The 14,648-nt window shown below is 47.4% G+C and overlaps 1 protein-coding gene across 1 annotated transcript in view; it reads right to left on the reverse strand.

The window, feature by feature from the left end:
* The window catches only part of KCNK1 (potassium two pore domain channel subfamily K member 1), a 51,914-nt gene that overhangs the window by 32,416 nt on the left and 4,850 nt on the right, over positions 1–14,648 (reverse strand). The window contains exon 3 of the mRNA XM_021696145.2: positions 14,329–14,648. Coding sequence (XP_021551820.2) covers positions 14,329–14,648 — 320 coding nt within the window. The remainder of the gene's footprint in view (positions 1–14,328) is intronic.

Raw genomic sequence — 14,648 nt, forward strand, 5'->3', positions numbered from 1 at the left:
TCCAGTGAGGGCTCACTCTCGTGGCCATACCCCGATGTTGTCAGAACCCCACCATTTGGTGGCAATGGGAAGCATGCTGATCGTCAATAACCATCACGCCTATTAGAATTACTAGTTACCAACCAGACATATAAATAAGACAGACTGTGGATGATGCCTGATTCTTGGGGCCAGGTGTCTTCCTTTTCAAGAAAGCATGTTAGAATGGAAGGGTGACATTACTATAGGAATAATCAACCTACTCTAAATATTTCAAGTAAATCTTTTAGAAATACCAAAGCTCACTTGCGCAAGCAGCTACGTTATCAGTCTTCGATGGGGCTCTTTATGGCTCTGAGGGTGCATGTGTCCCAGGAGCCTTGGAGTGGGGGGCGTGTCCGACCCCGAGATTTACTAGAACCGATGCTCAGAGCTTACATGGCAGGTTTTGAAGAGATTAAGAAACACGATCAACTTTGCTTTGCTTGTCAAACATGTCCATATACTGGTCCATCTCTCAGGTCCTTTGGGCAATAAACCTTGGCTAAAAGAACTACCTGTGCACATGTGGGTTCAATATGGAACCTAGTTCTTGAGTCCACACCATTCAAATAAGGTGACAAGGAAAAAAGGAAACTGCAGTTATGACCGTGTGTGCAATTAAAAAAAAAAAAACACATCTGATGAGAAAGCAAGTAAGATTATAAATTTAAGGATTTACGCTAGGGGCGCCTGGGTGGCTCAGTCGGTTAAGTGTCCAACTCTTGATTTCAGCTTGGGTCATGATCTCAGGGTTGTGAGATCAATCCCCACGTTGGGCTCCACAGTGCATGTGGAGCCTACTTAAGATTCTCTCTCCCTGTCCCTTGGCCCCTCCTCCAATTAAAAAATAAAAGAATTTACGCTAAGTGGTGCCCTTTCCTCAAAGCATTTATGAGTCTCATACAGTTCTTTCACCCCAGCTTCCCCATGAAGTCAGAACAGACCTGGAATACTGGACACCCTTAAGCAAAAAAAAAAAAAAAAAAAAAAATACTGAGAGATTGAAGAGAAGCCAGACATGCTTATCCTGGGTCCCATGCACTAAGAAATTACCTTGAGCAATTACAAAATGCAAAGAACTATATTTACAATACCTGGGTTTCTTTTTACCACAACATCTTCACTAAGTTACAGCTTGGTCACCCGGGAAGTGGGCTACAGTAGGGATTTTAGTAGGTCAAAGAAGAATTTACTTAAAGCAGATTAACAGCAAGAACATGATGTAGGGAATGGGTATTCTACTAGAACTTTCTCAAACAATTTAGAAATGTAACAAACTGAAATCCTAATTACAAATCACGTTAATAATACAGCCTCAAGGGCTTATTCATCATCTCCTGGCTGAATCCGTGAGATTGTGGGGTGGAGGACCCAGCTCCCCATAGCTCCCCACAGCTCCCTGTGGTCCCCAGAGGCATACCTGAAAGCCTGGGGTCTGGCCGACCACGCATGTGTGAGGAGGTGAAAGAGCACAGAACTGGGGCTGGTTCCCTTCAGTGTCCCCTGCTACATACACACCTGGAAAGCCCTTACAGTCTTATTTACAGCAACAACTTGGCTTCTCACCCAGGCCTCAGGGTGAGGCTTGGCGTCTGCGCTGAGAAAGTCTTGCTATGCCAGCTCAGGATAATCTCCTTTATCCCACCCACGGTGCCCCAGGGCCCAGGAGGTCCCATTTACGTCCGCTGTGGGAGGTCTTCCCATGGCTCTCCCCTCCCCATCCCTGCAACTCTGCCTTCACATCCCGGGGGGCCCTCTGGGCAGTTCTTGCTCCTCTCCTTGCTCACTCTTCCACAAGCCAGGTGCATTGTATGTGAGTGATGGCCAAAGCCTCAGAGCCATGCCGCCCGACTCCAGCTTTTCCTGTTTCCAGCCAGGCTGCAAGCCAGATTGTCTGTCATGGTGCAGTTCGGGAAGCTACATGGCTCCCTATTGCCTGCGGAGTGAAGAGCAAACTCTGCTTCCCATGGTCGAAGCCCTCTGCCTCCCCCTTTCTGCCTCCTGGCTGCCACTGGCCAACACGTAGCTCTTGGCCTGGTGAGGCTGGGATCCTCACACTCTGAGGTCAGGCTAGACTCCTCTTCTGTCTGTGCTGAGCATTATGTCCCTTTCCTTAACTGTCCTCTTTCATCCGCACCACCCGACCGAACTGTGCCCCCATGCTCCTTGTTTGCCCTGTGTCCCCTCCTCCCTGCATACTTCAGCCCACAGTGGTCACCCCCTCAAAATCCCATAGCTGTTGCCAGAGCCCCACTCAATTCAGCAGTTAGCTCTCCATGAGTTTGATATTTTAGTCTCCCCGCCCTGGACTGCAGACTTTTCAAGGTCAGGGCTTATCCCTTTATGTGTTTTGTTTTGTTTTGTTTTTTAATGTGTCACCACCTGTTGGGCACAGGGTAGGCAAGTCAACCTTCTAGAGACTAGAACCATAGAAGCTTAGAGCCCGAAGAGGATCCTTCTTAGCCCTTTCATGGAATCGAGATGAAACAACTGAACCCTGGAGACCTTATCACTGAATTTGTGTTGCTAACAACTTGCCAGAAGAGAACCCAGACCCCCCAAGCCACAGATCAATGTTTTTGCACCTCTTATGTCCACCACCCTTCACTATGCCGTTGGGCCTTATTTCTTAAAGTTCCCTGAAAAAACATTTCTATGTGACATTTTACTTAGTCTACGTAGGGTTGTTCAGTATATCAGAAAGTAAACATTCCCCTAAAAAAAGAATTCACGATTCTCACTTTTCACTCCATCAGGCTGTACTTATCGATATTAATTCAGTCTGATAGCAGGACAATTGTACTTGACAACTGCATTCCCTGGCTCCTGAGGAAAAATCCATCCCTGCCCCCGGTTATGAGGGGACACTGCTCTGCACCATTCCTGCCCTCGGAAGGCTGTGGGGGGGGGCCTGGGGCACGGAGGGGGGACAGCACGGGATGGCAGAAGCAGCTCCCCGGACACACACTGCTGCCCCACCAGCCCCGGGTAAAGGGACACAGCCTTGCCAGGCAGGAGATGACTATCAACACACAGAACGCAGCTGAGTGACACGAAGGAGGGAAACTGGACGAGCAAGTTCAGGTGCAAATGTGTCTTTTCAGCCTCATTCTGATTACCTTCACAAATCATAGTTGTTCGGCCAGAGTTGCTGGAAGAACAAATGTAGATTTAGGTCACGTTTCAGAAACTACCAACCAACAGCACTCGGCCTTTTTTTGGTAATTTTAGTTTTGTTCTTTCTTTCCACCTTTGTTGGTTCAATTTTTAAACCTAAGACGCATTGCAGGGTTGCAGAGGTGGGGGAGCGGACCATGGGCCCAGCCTAGCAGATGACAGATTGCTCGTCCACACAGCAGGACTCCTCCCTGCTGTGTGGGGGTGTGAACGCGCGCGGGCCTCATCCGCCCCCTCCAGCCCCCTCCTGCCCCCTCCCGCAGAGCAGTGCATCTGTGCAGGCTGCCCGTGGGTGGGGCTCGTGTCTGGCCCTGGGGGGCAGGTAGGTCGTGACGCGGGGTCTCCTCACCCAGCTCAGAACTCGGTGGGGCCCTGTGACGGGGAGGCAGAGGGAGGACAGCCTCCCGGGCGCCTAGAATTAACTTAATCCCCCTAACCACAGTCTAAATAATTGAACGCCTTGGTAACCAGGGTTCAAACATTTAAAGAATTTTAGCTACAAGAGCGTTTTAACCTTTCAGTTCTGGTTTCAAATATTCAGCTTTCCCTCCTGTTGGTCACAGGCTCAGGCGACATTAAAAATATGGTATTTGGGACCAGAAAGGCACACACCTCCGATCATCAGTGAGTAGCTGGGAGCCATGTTATTCAAATGGGATCATTTCAAATGGTAATTTAGCAAACTTAAAACCAGGTAGGAGAAATGAAAATTACTCAGGTGGTTTGTAGAGTCACATGATCATTTCACCATCTGTTACAAACTGTAAATGTGTTTATTTGAAGCTGATCGACCTCCTAAAATGCTTAGATGGATCCCTCGTGGGGAAAAAAAAAATTATGTTTTTCTTATTTACTTCCTAAAAACAGAAAAGACCTACGTTGATTCCCTGGTAATTTTTTTAATGTTAGCTGCTCCTAAAAAAATGCACTGAAGATATTTATTTATTGTTATTCTTTGGACTATATATAATGCAAATTTTAAATTGAACTATTATGTCAAATACTAAATACCCTGTTGTTAAATCAAACAAAAAAAATGAAGCAAATCCTTCTCCCCCACCCCCCAGTTTTCCATACAGACTTAGGTAATATTAATTTAGAAAACAATATTCAGTTCAGATACTCTTTCTTAGCCTAGAAGTTGAAGTATTTTAAATTACTGTTAAATGTATTTATCAAATGGCAACTTGGCCCAGAGAATTCACCTACTCCATCTGGAACACCTTTTCCCTCTTCTCTACCTATGGACACACTATTTCTCTTTCAAGGCCAAGTTCAGATAATCACCCCTCAAAAGCTTTCTTCAACTCTGCAGTCAGGTGAATGGCACACGGGATGAAACTTGACATCACAGCTGTTACAGGACAAGCCCGGCCCTCATGAGGCCACATCAGCATGAGTGCAGCCTCGTTTGGACCCCAAATACTCAGTGGTGACCTCAAGTCTGATGGGCCCACGACTGAGCTCCAGACCCTCCATCCAAAACCTGCTCCTAACCCTAGCCTTCTGTCTCCAGCTGGGACTCAGACCAAAAACCTTGGAGTCATTCTTGATTATTCTCTTCCCAGCACCTCATACCCAGTCCATCAGCAAATCCCGTTGGTTCCACCATCCATTTGTATCCGAAATCTGACCACCTCTCACCACCTACTCCCACCGCCTGCTCTAAAAGCCACCCAACAGGCCTCATCTGGGGTATCGTTAAATGTTCCGCTTTGGGCCTTCGGCTTCCACCCTTGCCCTCCGACACCAGCCTGAGTGAACCTGGTAGATCAGATTCAGATCACGTTACCCTTTCGCTCAGGCTCTCCCAGGGCTTTCCACCTCATTCAGAGAAAAGCCCAAAGCTTTGTGGTGGCCAAGGACATGCCACCCCATCTGCCCCCTTCCCTTGTCCTTGACCTCGTCACTCGCTGACTTACTCAGTGCCAGCCATGATGGCTTTCTAAGCCGCACCTCCAATGCGGGGACTCTGTTCTAGAACAGTTCCCCAGAGAGCTGTAAGCTGACACCCTTTAATTCAACCCCATTCTGACGCTGTCTACTTGGAGACAGCATCAGATCCCACAGGTGAAGGGCTCAGTCCCACCAGACTGGCCCACTTGAGACACCTGTCAAGTCCGGGCGGTCAGCATATTTCTGACTTAGCAGCCGTGAATCCGAGTTCCCGCGATCCCTGCCTCGGGGTCAATTAATTTGCTAGAGCAGCTCACGGAGCTCAGGAAAACAGTCTGTTTGCTAGATCACTGGCTTATCATAAAAGGATGTAACTCAGGAACAGCCAGAGGGAGAGAGGTACATAGGGCAAGGTTGGGAGGGTCCCAAGTGCAGGAGGTTCTGTCCCTGTGGAGTTTGGGCACGTCCACCTCCTAGTGTGGATGTGTTCACCACCTAGGAGATCCCCGAATCCCTTGCTTTTGGGATATTTATGGAGGCTTCCTCATGATGACAGGACAGAGGATTAACTGCATTTCCAGCCCCTCTCCCCTCTGTGGATGATGAAGGTGGGGCTGAAAATTCCAAGCTTCTAATCACACCTTGGTCTGTCTGGTGACCAGCCCCCATCCCAGAGCACAGGCTGAGCTGCCTTAGAGAACAAAAGATTCTCCTGGCGCTCTCAACAGGAACTTTTTTTTTTTTTTAATTTTATTTATTTGACAGAGAGAGAGACAGCGAGAGAGGGAACACAAGCAGGGGGAGTCGCAGAGGGAGAAGCAGGCTTCCTGCTGAGCAGAGAGCCCGATGTGGGGCTCGATCCCAGGACCCTGGGATCATGACCTGAGCTGAAGACAGACGCTTAACGACTGAGCCACCCAGGCGCCCTTCTCATCAGGAACTTACAAAGGTTTTAGGAGCTCTATGCCAGGAACCACGGGGCAGAGACCAAGATATCTTTGATTATCTCCCACTTAGTCATCAATACCGTATATCCTTCCTCCTACTAGACAGACATCCAGGAAGTCAAGATCCCTTAGTGCCTGGAGAAGTACCTGGTGAACCTAAGTGCTCAATAAATATTTGCTCAAGAATGCACGCCTCTCTCCTCTCTTTAGATCACTCAGGGCCTTCCACATGTACTGAGGATATACGAGGCACTCAGAACTGTCTTTACATAAATACCTGCAGAAATTACTGAAGCAACGTGGGCCTGTTTCCTTATCAAGACAATGAAATTAGATCTAAGGTCTCTTGAAAATGAGTAACATCTTTAGAAATTTCCTCCTTTTACAAAAGAGGAAATAGATTCGGACACGGGAAGAAAATGTCGCTTCCTTTGCCCTTATTGAAGACCTACTGAGTGCTAGGAATGCAACATGAGGCCAAGACAGTGCTCATTCTCAAGACCTCTCTTTCGGGGAGACAGACATGAAAACAAATCATTTCCATCCAAGGTGGTAAGTGCTGTAACAGGAAGAATGGAATATTCCAATATAAGGTGGTATACAAGATGTCATGGGGACCCACAGGCAGAGGAGAAAGAGCAGGAACAAAGGGGGTGTGGGTGTGGGAAGACAGGGAGCAGAGCCCACTTCTGTGCAGCTCCTGGGCCTGTGGGTGCCCAGCTCAGCATGCCCAAGGGCGGCACTCTTCCCTGGGATACAGGCATCTCTCCACCCTCCCCTCCCCTCCCCTCCTCAGTGCATGCTTGGACCAAAGGTCTCCCTCAGACCGTGTTGCAGACTCAAACCAGAGCCTGAAAAAAATCTCAAGAGGCTTCCATAAAGCTGAATGGAGAGGGGGCTAAGGCGTCACCTTGAGTAAACAGCTTAACTTGGGTCCCCATGCCACCTAAAGCATTAACAAGGGACATGCATTCTAATTAGGCCTCCAACCCTTCTTTCTTTCTTTCCTTTCTTTTTTTTTTTTTTAGTTGAACTACAGCTGACACACAACATTCACAACATTACATTACTAACAGGTGTACAACACAGCGATTCGACAAATCTATACTTTAATTCTTACTTCTAACCTGCAATCCACTGACCACACTCGGAGAAATAAAAAACGAGCATTTTTTTTACTGCATGTTTTTTTTTTTCTCTGCTCTGCACCCACCAACCATGCCCATATTGACTTTACATTACCAGGGTCACTGAGTCCCTGGGGAGCTTTCTGCCTAAAGCTCATCACCAGGTACCAACAACTAAAGCCGCACAGGCTTCCAAATGCAGGTGTTCGTTTCACAAAGCAAGTCAACCCTAGCCAGAGTAGCCAATGCAAACAGTTAGAATCTGATGGGGGAAGCAGGCAGACAGTAGCCGGTGAGGAAACACTGCCAATGTCAACCACAGCCCAATTAATCTCTTGGTATAAGAATTGATTACGTTTCACAGATTCAAGAATGGAAACATGAATACAACTAGAAAATACGAGACTGCTGGTCTAACTCACGCCCAAGGACAGAATCACAGCCCTTTCAGCTGTACTTCCTCTATCTATGCCTCCAAATCCCCCTTCTCCCCATTCTTCATTTTGACCTCGGGTCAGGGGCATGGCCCTGCAGCCACAGAGAGCGCCCACCAACTCTGAGGACAAGGAATCCACCCAGAATGAATAAAGAAGTCAGAGCACAAACTGAGTCTGGGAGACAGAAGCACCACGGAAGCCTAGAGGATACCCCCAAAGTTGCCTGCTTTTTGATAAGGGGACAACCCTTATCTCCCACCGGTAACAGACAAGGTGATCGTGGCAAACTCAGCAGAGAAGTTAAACACTCCAGTATCCCATGGATTTGGCTACAGTTGGGATCGAATGATGTCTCTTGAGAATAAAATCTAGCACAGTGCAATTCTATGCCAAAGAAAGGGTAGGATATAGACAGTCTCTGTGCCCAAAACCGACTTGTAGGTAGTTGAACCACGTGAAATCGCCGTATGGGTCAAAGCAATAAAGCACCAGCAATTTCACATGCTCCAAGCTTAGAGTCCTCTTCTGCACTATGGACAGCAGATGCTCTCCCCACCAAGACTAGTCCAAGGAGCAGTGTCATAAAACAACTTGTCCTGAGAGGCACCAGATATCCCATTAGGTTACTGGGACCACAGAAAATTATATTCTTGACAAGATTTACAGTTTAAGTCATAAAAGCAAATGCATAATTTCTTCCGAGTTACTGTCATTTACAATGGCAACAGTAATGTTACAAGGGTCATAAAATAGGCATAGATAACAGTAAATTTATAGTTTTGGGGGAAAAAAAAACCCTTCAAAATGCTAAAGAACTGATGTTTTATAGACAGGGATGGGCCTACACAGTAAGCACTAGGGCATACTCTCTCTGACCATCACTGGGTGGAACTGTATCTAGGATTTATTACACGTTTCTCTGCCTTCTTAAATAGAGGCATACTGAAGTATTATTCTTGATAATTCAGGGATATCAATTATTCTGCTGTGTTCTAAAATAATGATGTCTTATTCGTGCATATGAAGTTGTTGGTTGCAATGGCAAAGACATAAAAATTCTGTTTCTTGGGGTGGCTGGGTGGCTCATTCGGTTAAGCGTCTGCCTTCAGCTCAGGTCGTGATCCTGGGGTCCTGGGATCAAGCCCTATGTCAGGCTCCTTGCTCAGCAGGGATCTGCTTCTCCCTCTGCCAGTGCCCCTCCCCAGCACTCCTGCTCTCTCTCTCCCTTTCTGTCTCAAATAAATAAAATCTAAAAAAATAAAAAATAAAAAATTCTGTTTCTTGTGCTCCTATATTTGTTTTTGTTTGTTTGTTTTAGTGCAACAACAACAACAAAAAAACCCTACACAAAACAGTACTTCTGTGTTAGTTTACTAGGGATGTGACCTTTCCTTTAGGCTTGCCCATAGCTGGTGCCTTTCCTTCTTTAATCTGTTAGGCTGTTCAAAACCAGATAATTAAATTTGTTAGAACTAGACATAGAGGCTCAAAACCAAGACCAAAAGCTCTCCTGTGAATAAAGAGCGCAAACCTCAGCACATGGGATTTCAGATCTCTTTCAGCTGATAGTTTGCTTGTTTGTTTCTGGCGGAATTTCTTTCCTCCTTGGCATTTCTGTTCCAGATATAATACAACATTTGCCACCGACCTTAGATGAGGCAATTCTAATGTGAGGTGTGGCTTTGTCAGCATTAAAAAAAAAAAAAAAAAAAGAGGCAGTGTCATAAATTTGACCAGAAGATAGTGACATCCTATGATAAACAGTCATTTGCTCTGGAAGTGTTTGGGATGGTAGCAACTAATTTAAATGCTGCATACCACTGGGAAAAAAACAAACAAACAAACAGCACAAGGAAGTCTCAGATGCTAAACTGTCGTATAGAAAAAGTTTTCCAAACGCAAGTACAGAACTTAGCACCCCTGACTCCAAGTTCCTTCCAGGTCTCATCTGAAAAGTGGGGTTCGGCAAACTTTTTCTGCAAAAGGCCAAGCAGCAAAATGTTTAGGTTCTGTGGACACACGCGGTTTCTGTCACAGAGACTCAACTCTGCCATTCTGGCTGGGCAGCAGGCAGAAATGGCACAAAAACAAAGGGCTGTATACAGACATGAAGCTTTTATGGACACTGAAATCTGGTGAATTTCGTAAACCTCTCATGCATCCGGAAATATTACTTTTCTTTGATTTCTTTCTCTTTTTTAAAAAGATTTTATTTATTTATTTGAGAGACAGCGTGCATGAGCAGGGAGGAGGGGCAGTGGGAGAGGCAGACTCCCTGCTGAGCAAGGAGCCCCATGTGGGACTCCATCCCAGGACCCTGGGATCATGACCTGAGCTGAAGGCAGACCCTTAACCGACTGAGCCACCCAGGCATCCTTTTCTTTTGACTTCTTTTCAGACATCTGAAAATGCGAATCCCATTCTTGGCTGGGGCCAGACAGGCACAGGTGGTGGGTCAGGTTTGGCCCAGAAGCCATCATTTGCTCACTGCTATTAGCTTCCGAAAGCTCAATACGTACTTGTGAACAATAACCCGTTTCTCCTACTAAAACCGTTTGAAAACTCAGGGTCAACCTGGCACCCCCATCTCCTTCTCCCACCTTCTCTTCCTGACAACAGCCAATGCTGTAGCAGTTCCCTGCCTGACTGAATCAAAGGCCACTGCAAAACAAGCCCAATTAAGTTCCTTTTCTGAGCACTTTATTTTTATTTATTTTTTAAGTAGGCTCTACACCCTGCACGGAGCCCAGTGTGGGGCACGCAGGGCTTGAACTCACGACCTTGAGATCAAGACCGGAGCTGAGATCAAGAATTGGACACTTAACCAGCTAAGCCACCCAGACGCCCCTCTGAGCACTTTAAATAAAGAGTTCTAAAACCTCTCTTCGTAAAAAAGGACAAGGCAGCATCCTGATAAAAGGCACCAAGCTGACAGCAACCGGACCGAGCTATCACCTGGACCCCTATTTACAACATAGCAAAAGGAAGTGGCGGCCTGAGAGTCTCCTGCACACAAAACTGTATTTTTACCAAACATCAGCATGATAGAACCCTGCTTAGGGGGATGAATAAAGAAGCAAACTTACAGTACACGGACATGACAAATTGTTCCTAATTCTTTCTTACTTCCCAAGCGTCACCTAGATGTTCCTTCATTCTTGGAAAAAAAAAAAAAATCACGGTATTGATATGTAGAATTTGAGAAACAAGACAGAGGATCATAGGGGAAGGGAGGGAAAAATGAAACAAGACGAAACCAGAGAGGGAGGCAAACCATAAGAGGCTCTTAATCTCAAGAAATAAACTGAGGGTTGTTGGAGTGGAGGTGGGTAGGAGGGATGGGATGGCTGGGTGATGGACACTGGGGAGGGTATGTGCTATGGTGAGTGCTGTGAATTGTGTAAGACTGATGAATCACAAACATGTACCTCTGAAACAAATAATACATTATATGTTAAAAAAATAAATAAAAATCAGAGAATCAAAGTTATATGGGAAATAACCTCAGTCTATAACGCCTCCCTTTGCTTTTTTTTTTTTTTAAGATTTTATTTATTTATTTGACAGAGAGAGAGACAGCCAGAGAGGGAACACAAGAAGGGGGAGTGGGAGAGGGAGAAGCAGGCTTCCTGCTGAGCAGGGAGCCCGATGCGGGGCTCGATCCCAGGACCCTGGGATTGTGACCTGAGCCGAAGGCAGACGCTTAAGGACTGAGCCACCCAGGCGCCCTTCCTTTTGCTTTTATACAGCCCTTCCCTCTGGAAAGGTAAAAGGGTACCACACTTTCTCCTTCCATCTCCATACAGTTCCCTCATAGGTGCTGCTGTATCTTTTTTTAATCCAAGAGAAGTAAAGAGATGTTTGGTTGTTTGAAATAATTCAGAGTCCTTGGCTGAGCAGAGACTGAAGACAACATCCCTGCATCACCAGCCTAAGTCTTCTTCTAAAGAGACCCTGAAGACTTTACCAGTTCCTCACAGAAATAAGAGCTTGTACTCTCTGAGATGAGAACTTTCTGCCATAAGCCCATTCGTGTTCCTGTGTTATAGTGATTTCTACCAAGAACAGCAACTTTGTGATGCCCACCGTTACGGCTCTGGACAAGCCAGGGCTGACTGTACTGATAGACTGGGGGGGCAATTAGCTCAGTGACTGCCATCGACAGTGCTAGAAGAGTTAAACAAACAAAACCACAGCATGCCTTATATCTCCCTGAAAGAGAAGCATGAACCACAATTCCACTTCAAGTTGTCTGGTATTTTTCCAGAAAACATTTTTCTAGTAATGAAGCAGACTGGCTTCATTCGACAAACTGTCTGACCCCCTGCCACCACACCAGTGTGTTGATACCACCTGGGACATCAAAATGTGCCAGATCCTGGATCAACACAAAAATGTAGATTATTCTGAAGCTTAACGGAACTCTATTTGAATGAATAAAGTCAATTCTACCAATGACAAGAATTCTAAATGAACTCTATTTGAATGAATAAAGTCAATTCTACCAATGACAAGAATTCATTGATTTGCTGACTTTACAAACCTGAGCAGCACATTTTTTATCTAATGTATCCTTAAGTGCCCCTTGCACTGATTTCCTAAGTGAACTCTTGTTTTGCATTAAAACAGCCTTTCTTGGGAACTACAATGTAATCTGAATACCAATAATAGTACCACTTTTTTTTAAACGGGAACTGCAGTTTTCCTAATTTTAAAAAAGGGAGGAGAGGGAACCTGGGAAGTAACTCTCTATTCAAGATGTAAACTCCTATTTTTGAGATTTAATTGGCTTTAATTTAATATAACGAGATTAGGCATGAGCTGTGTCAGTCATGGAAAATCGCACCCAGTAAAAGCAAACACATTCTGGGGCGCCTGGGTGGCTCAGTTGGTTGAGCGACTGCCTTCGGCTCAGGTCATGATCCTGGAGTCCCTGGATCGAGTCCCGCATCGGGCTCCCTGCTCAGCAAGGAACCTGCTTCTCCCTCTGACCCTCCCCCCTCTCATGTGCTCTCTCTCTCGTTCTCTCTGTCTCAAAAAAAAAAAAAAAATCTTTAAAAAGCAAACACATTCTTTTCCTCATAACACTGTTCCCATCGGGTTCTGTCTTTAAAATACCATTACTTAGAAAACACTAAAAGTGATAATTACTCTTCACAATGTTTACTCAACATTGTGACCCAGTTGGAGACCTTTTGTAGCCAGATGGAAACACTGCTCCAGAGAATGAATGATTTTCAATTTAGAACCAATGTACTGCAAAGGAAAAGCATGGTGACTTCTAAATGATCCGAGGATGGGACCCCGATAAAGGCAATGGAAGCAGCCCTTGTCAAAATAAAACTAAAGACTGGTGTTGGCAAAGTTGAAAAGACAGCAGGGCTTGTTTAGCGCTAAGTTTCACATAGTCTCTAGAATATCACCGTGCAAGCTGGAATTGTTTACTGCAGTTTAGTAATGCACTCCAGACTTCTAAATCATTGTTTTACAGGATCTATATGTAAAGCGTACTATTACTCAGTACCACTTATTACCAAAACAATCAACTGGGTTTAGCCCAAGGGGATTACAAACCCTGGGAGGTGCCGAGGGGGTGGAGTGAAGGAAGAACTGTTCCAACACAAAGTTGATTCACCTGCTCCGGAGGTGGGCCTGGGGTGGGGGCGGGTCCAGTATTCGTAGCCGGGATCACACGGGCCCCAGATTCCAGGACTACCCTGGTAACTAGGAAGTGTGTGACCTTGTTCAAGACAATATGGACTGTTGAAAGATTTGATCTCCTGGATAAAAAAGGGGACTTCGCTGAAGGTTCTTTGAGATACTTTCCAGGGTTCAAGTATCAATTTATAAATATCTCCAACCAAGTGTGTGTGCCTCACTCAGCCGCTGGGAAAATTCAGCCTTCATTCATCTAATCCGGCACAGCAAGGGCGCCCTGGGGCACGCGCCGGCCTCCGCCCTCACCCGGGGACGCTCCTCCATTCGTGAGCGTCCTGCGGGGTGAGTAGTGCGGGGGTAAGTGTCGCTGCGAAGTTTAAGGGTGGCCTCGCACACCTAAAGTTGAAAAAACTGCTGAATCAGGGTGCCCCCATTTTGCCAGATCCGAGGCGATCGGATGCTTCCTTCCCTCACCCTTCCTCCTACTCTGAAAAGAAACCGGATCCGCCTGTCCGCTCAGACAGAGGTCACCTGCGAAGAGCAGAGTGATGTCATTCGGCTACCCCTACAACCGCCCCCCAAAATAGCCAGGAGCCAAGAAATCTATGCATCACCAAAAGAGAGGGCACCCTCCGGAAGGTGACCCTACAGCGCAGCCTCGATCCTGCGGGATGGGATCAGGAGGAAGGTGAGCGCACTCGGAGCAGTGGATAGTTTCCAGCATCCCCTCGCCTCGCCGCCCGGCGGCCGGGATGCTCCAGATTCCTACCGGACAGTCAGGTTTAGGGTACCGCGAAAAACGCGACGCAGCCCTTGAAGCCCCTCTAGCCCCCCAGGCCGAAGGCTTTAGGGACGACCACTCCCCAGGAGTTACGGGCGGCAACACCCAAGGCGTGTTCTGTGACCACTGCGCCGGCTTCCGGCTCCGCGGGGTGTGAGCGCCGCTGGAGAGCCCGGGGGGTGGGGGGGACGGCCAGGGCGCCCGGGGCAGGGGGAAGGCGGGCTGGGGGGCCGGGGCACGGGGCCAGAGTGGCCGCGGCGGCGGGCGCGGCGGCGGGCCTCTACCTGTGGTGGAGAGCACGGTGCTGGCGAAGAAGAGCGCGGAGGTGAAGTCCCAGTTCCAGTTGCCCGAGGCGTTGCTGAGCACCGACACGCCGTAGTTGCTGGCCTCCAGCACGCGGCCCAGGAACTGCTCGAGCTGCTGCTCCGACAGGCACTCGTGCTCCTCCAGGAAGCGCCGCTTCAGCTTGCGCAGCTCCTGGCGTAGCAGGTCCTCGTAGGGCAGCTCCACCGACGAGAAGACCACGGCGCCGAAGACCAGGTAGAGCAGGTAGCCGAGCACCAGGAAGCCGAAGCACCAGGCCGAGCGGTGCCGCTCCACCAGC

Source organism: Neomonachus schauinslandi, chromosome 6, assembly GCF_002201575.2.
Source record: "Neomonachus schauinslandi chromosome 6, ASM220157v2, whole genome shotgun sequence".
NCBI classification, from domain to species: Eukaryota; Metazoa; Chordata; class Mammalia; order Carnivora; family Phocidae; genus Neomonachus; species Neomonachus schauinslandi.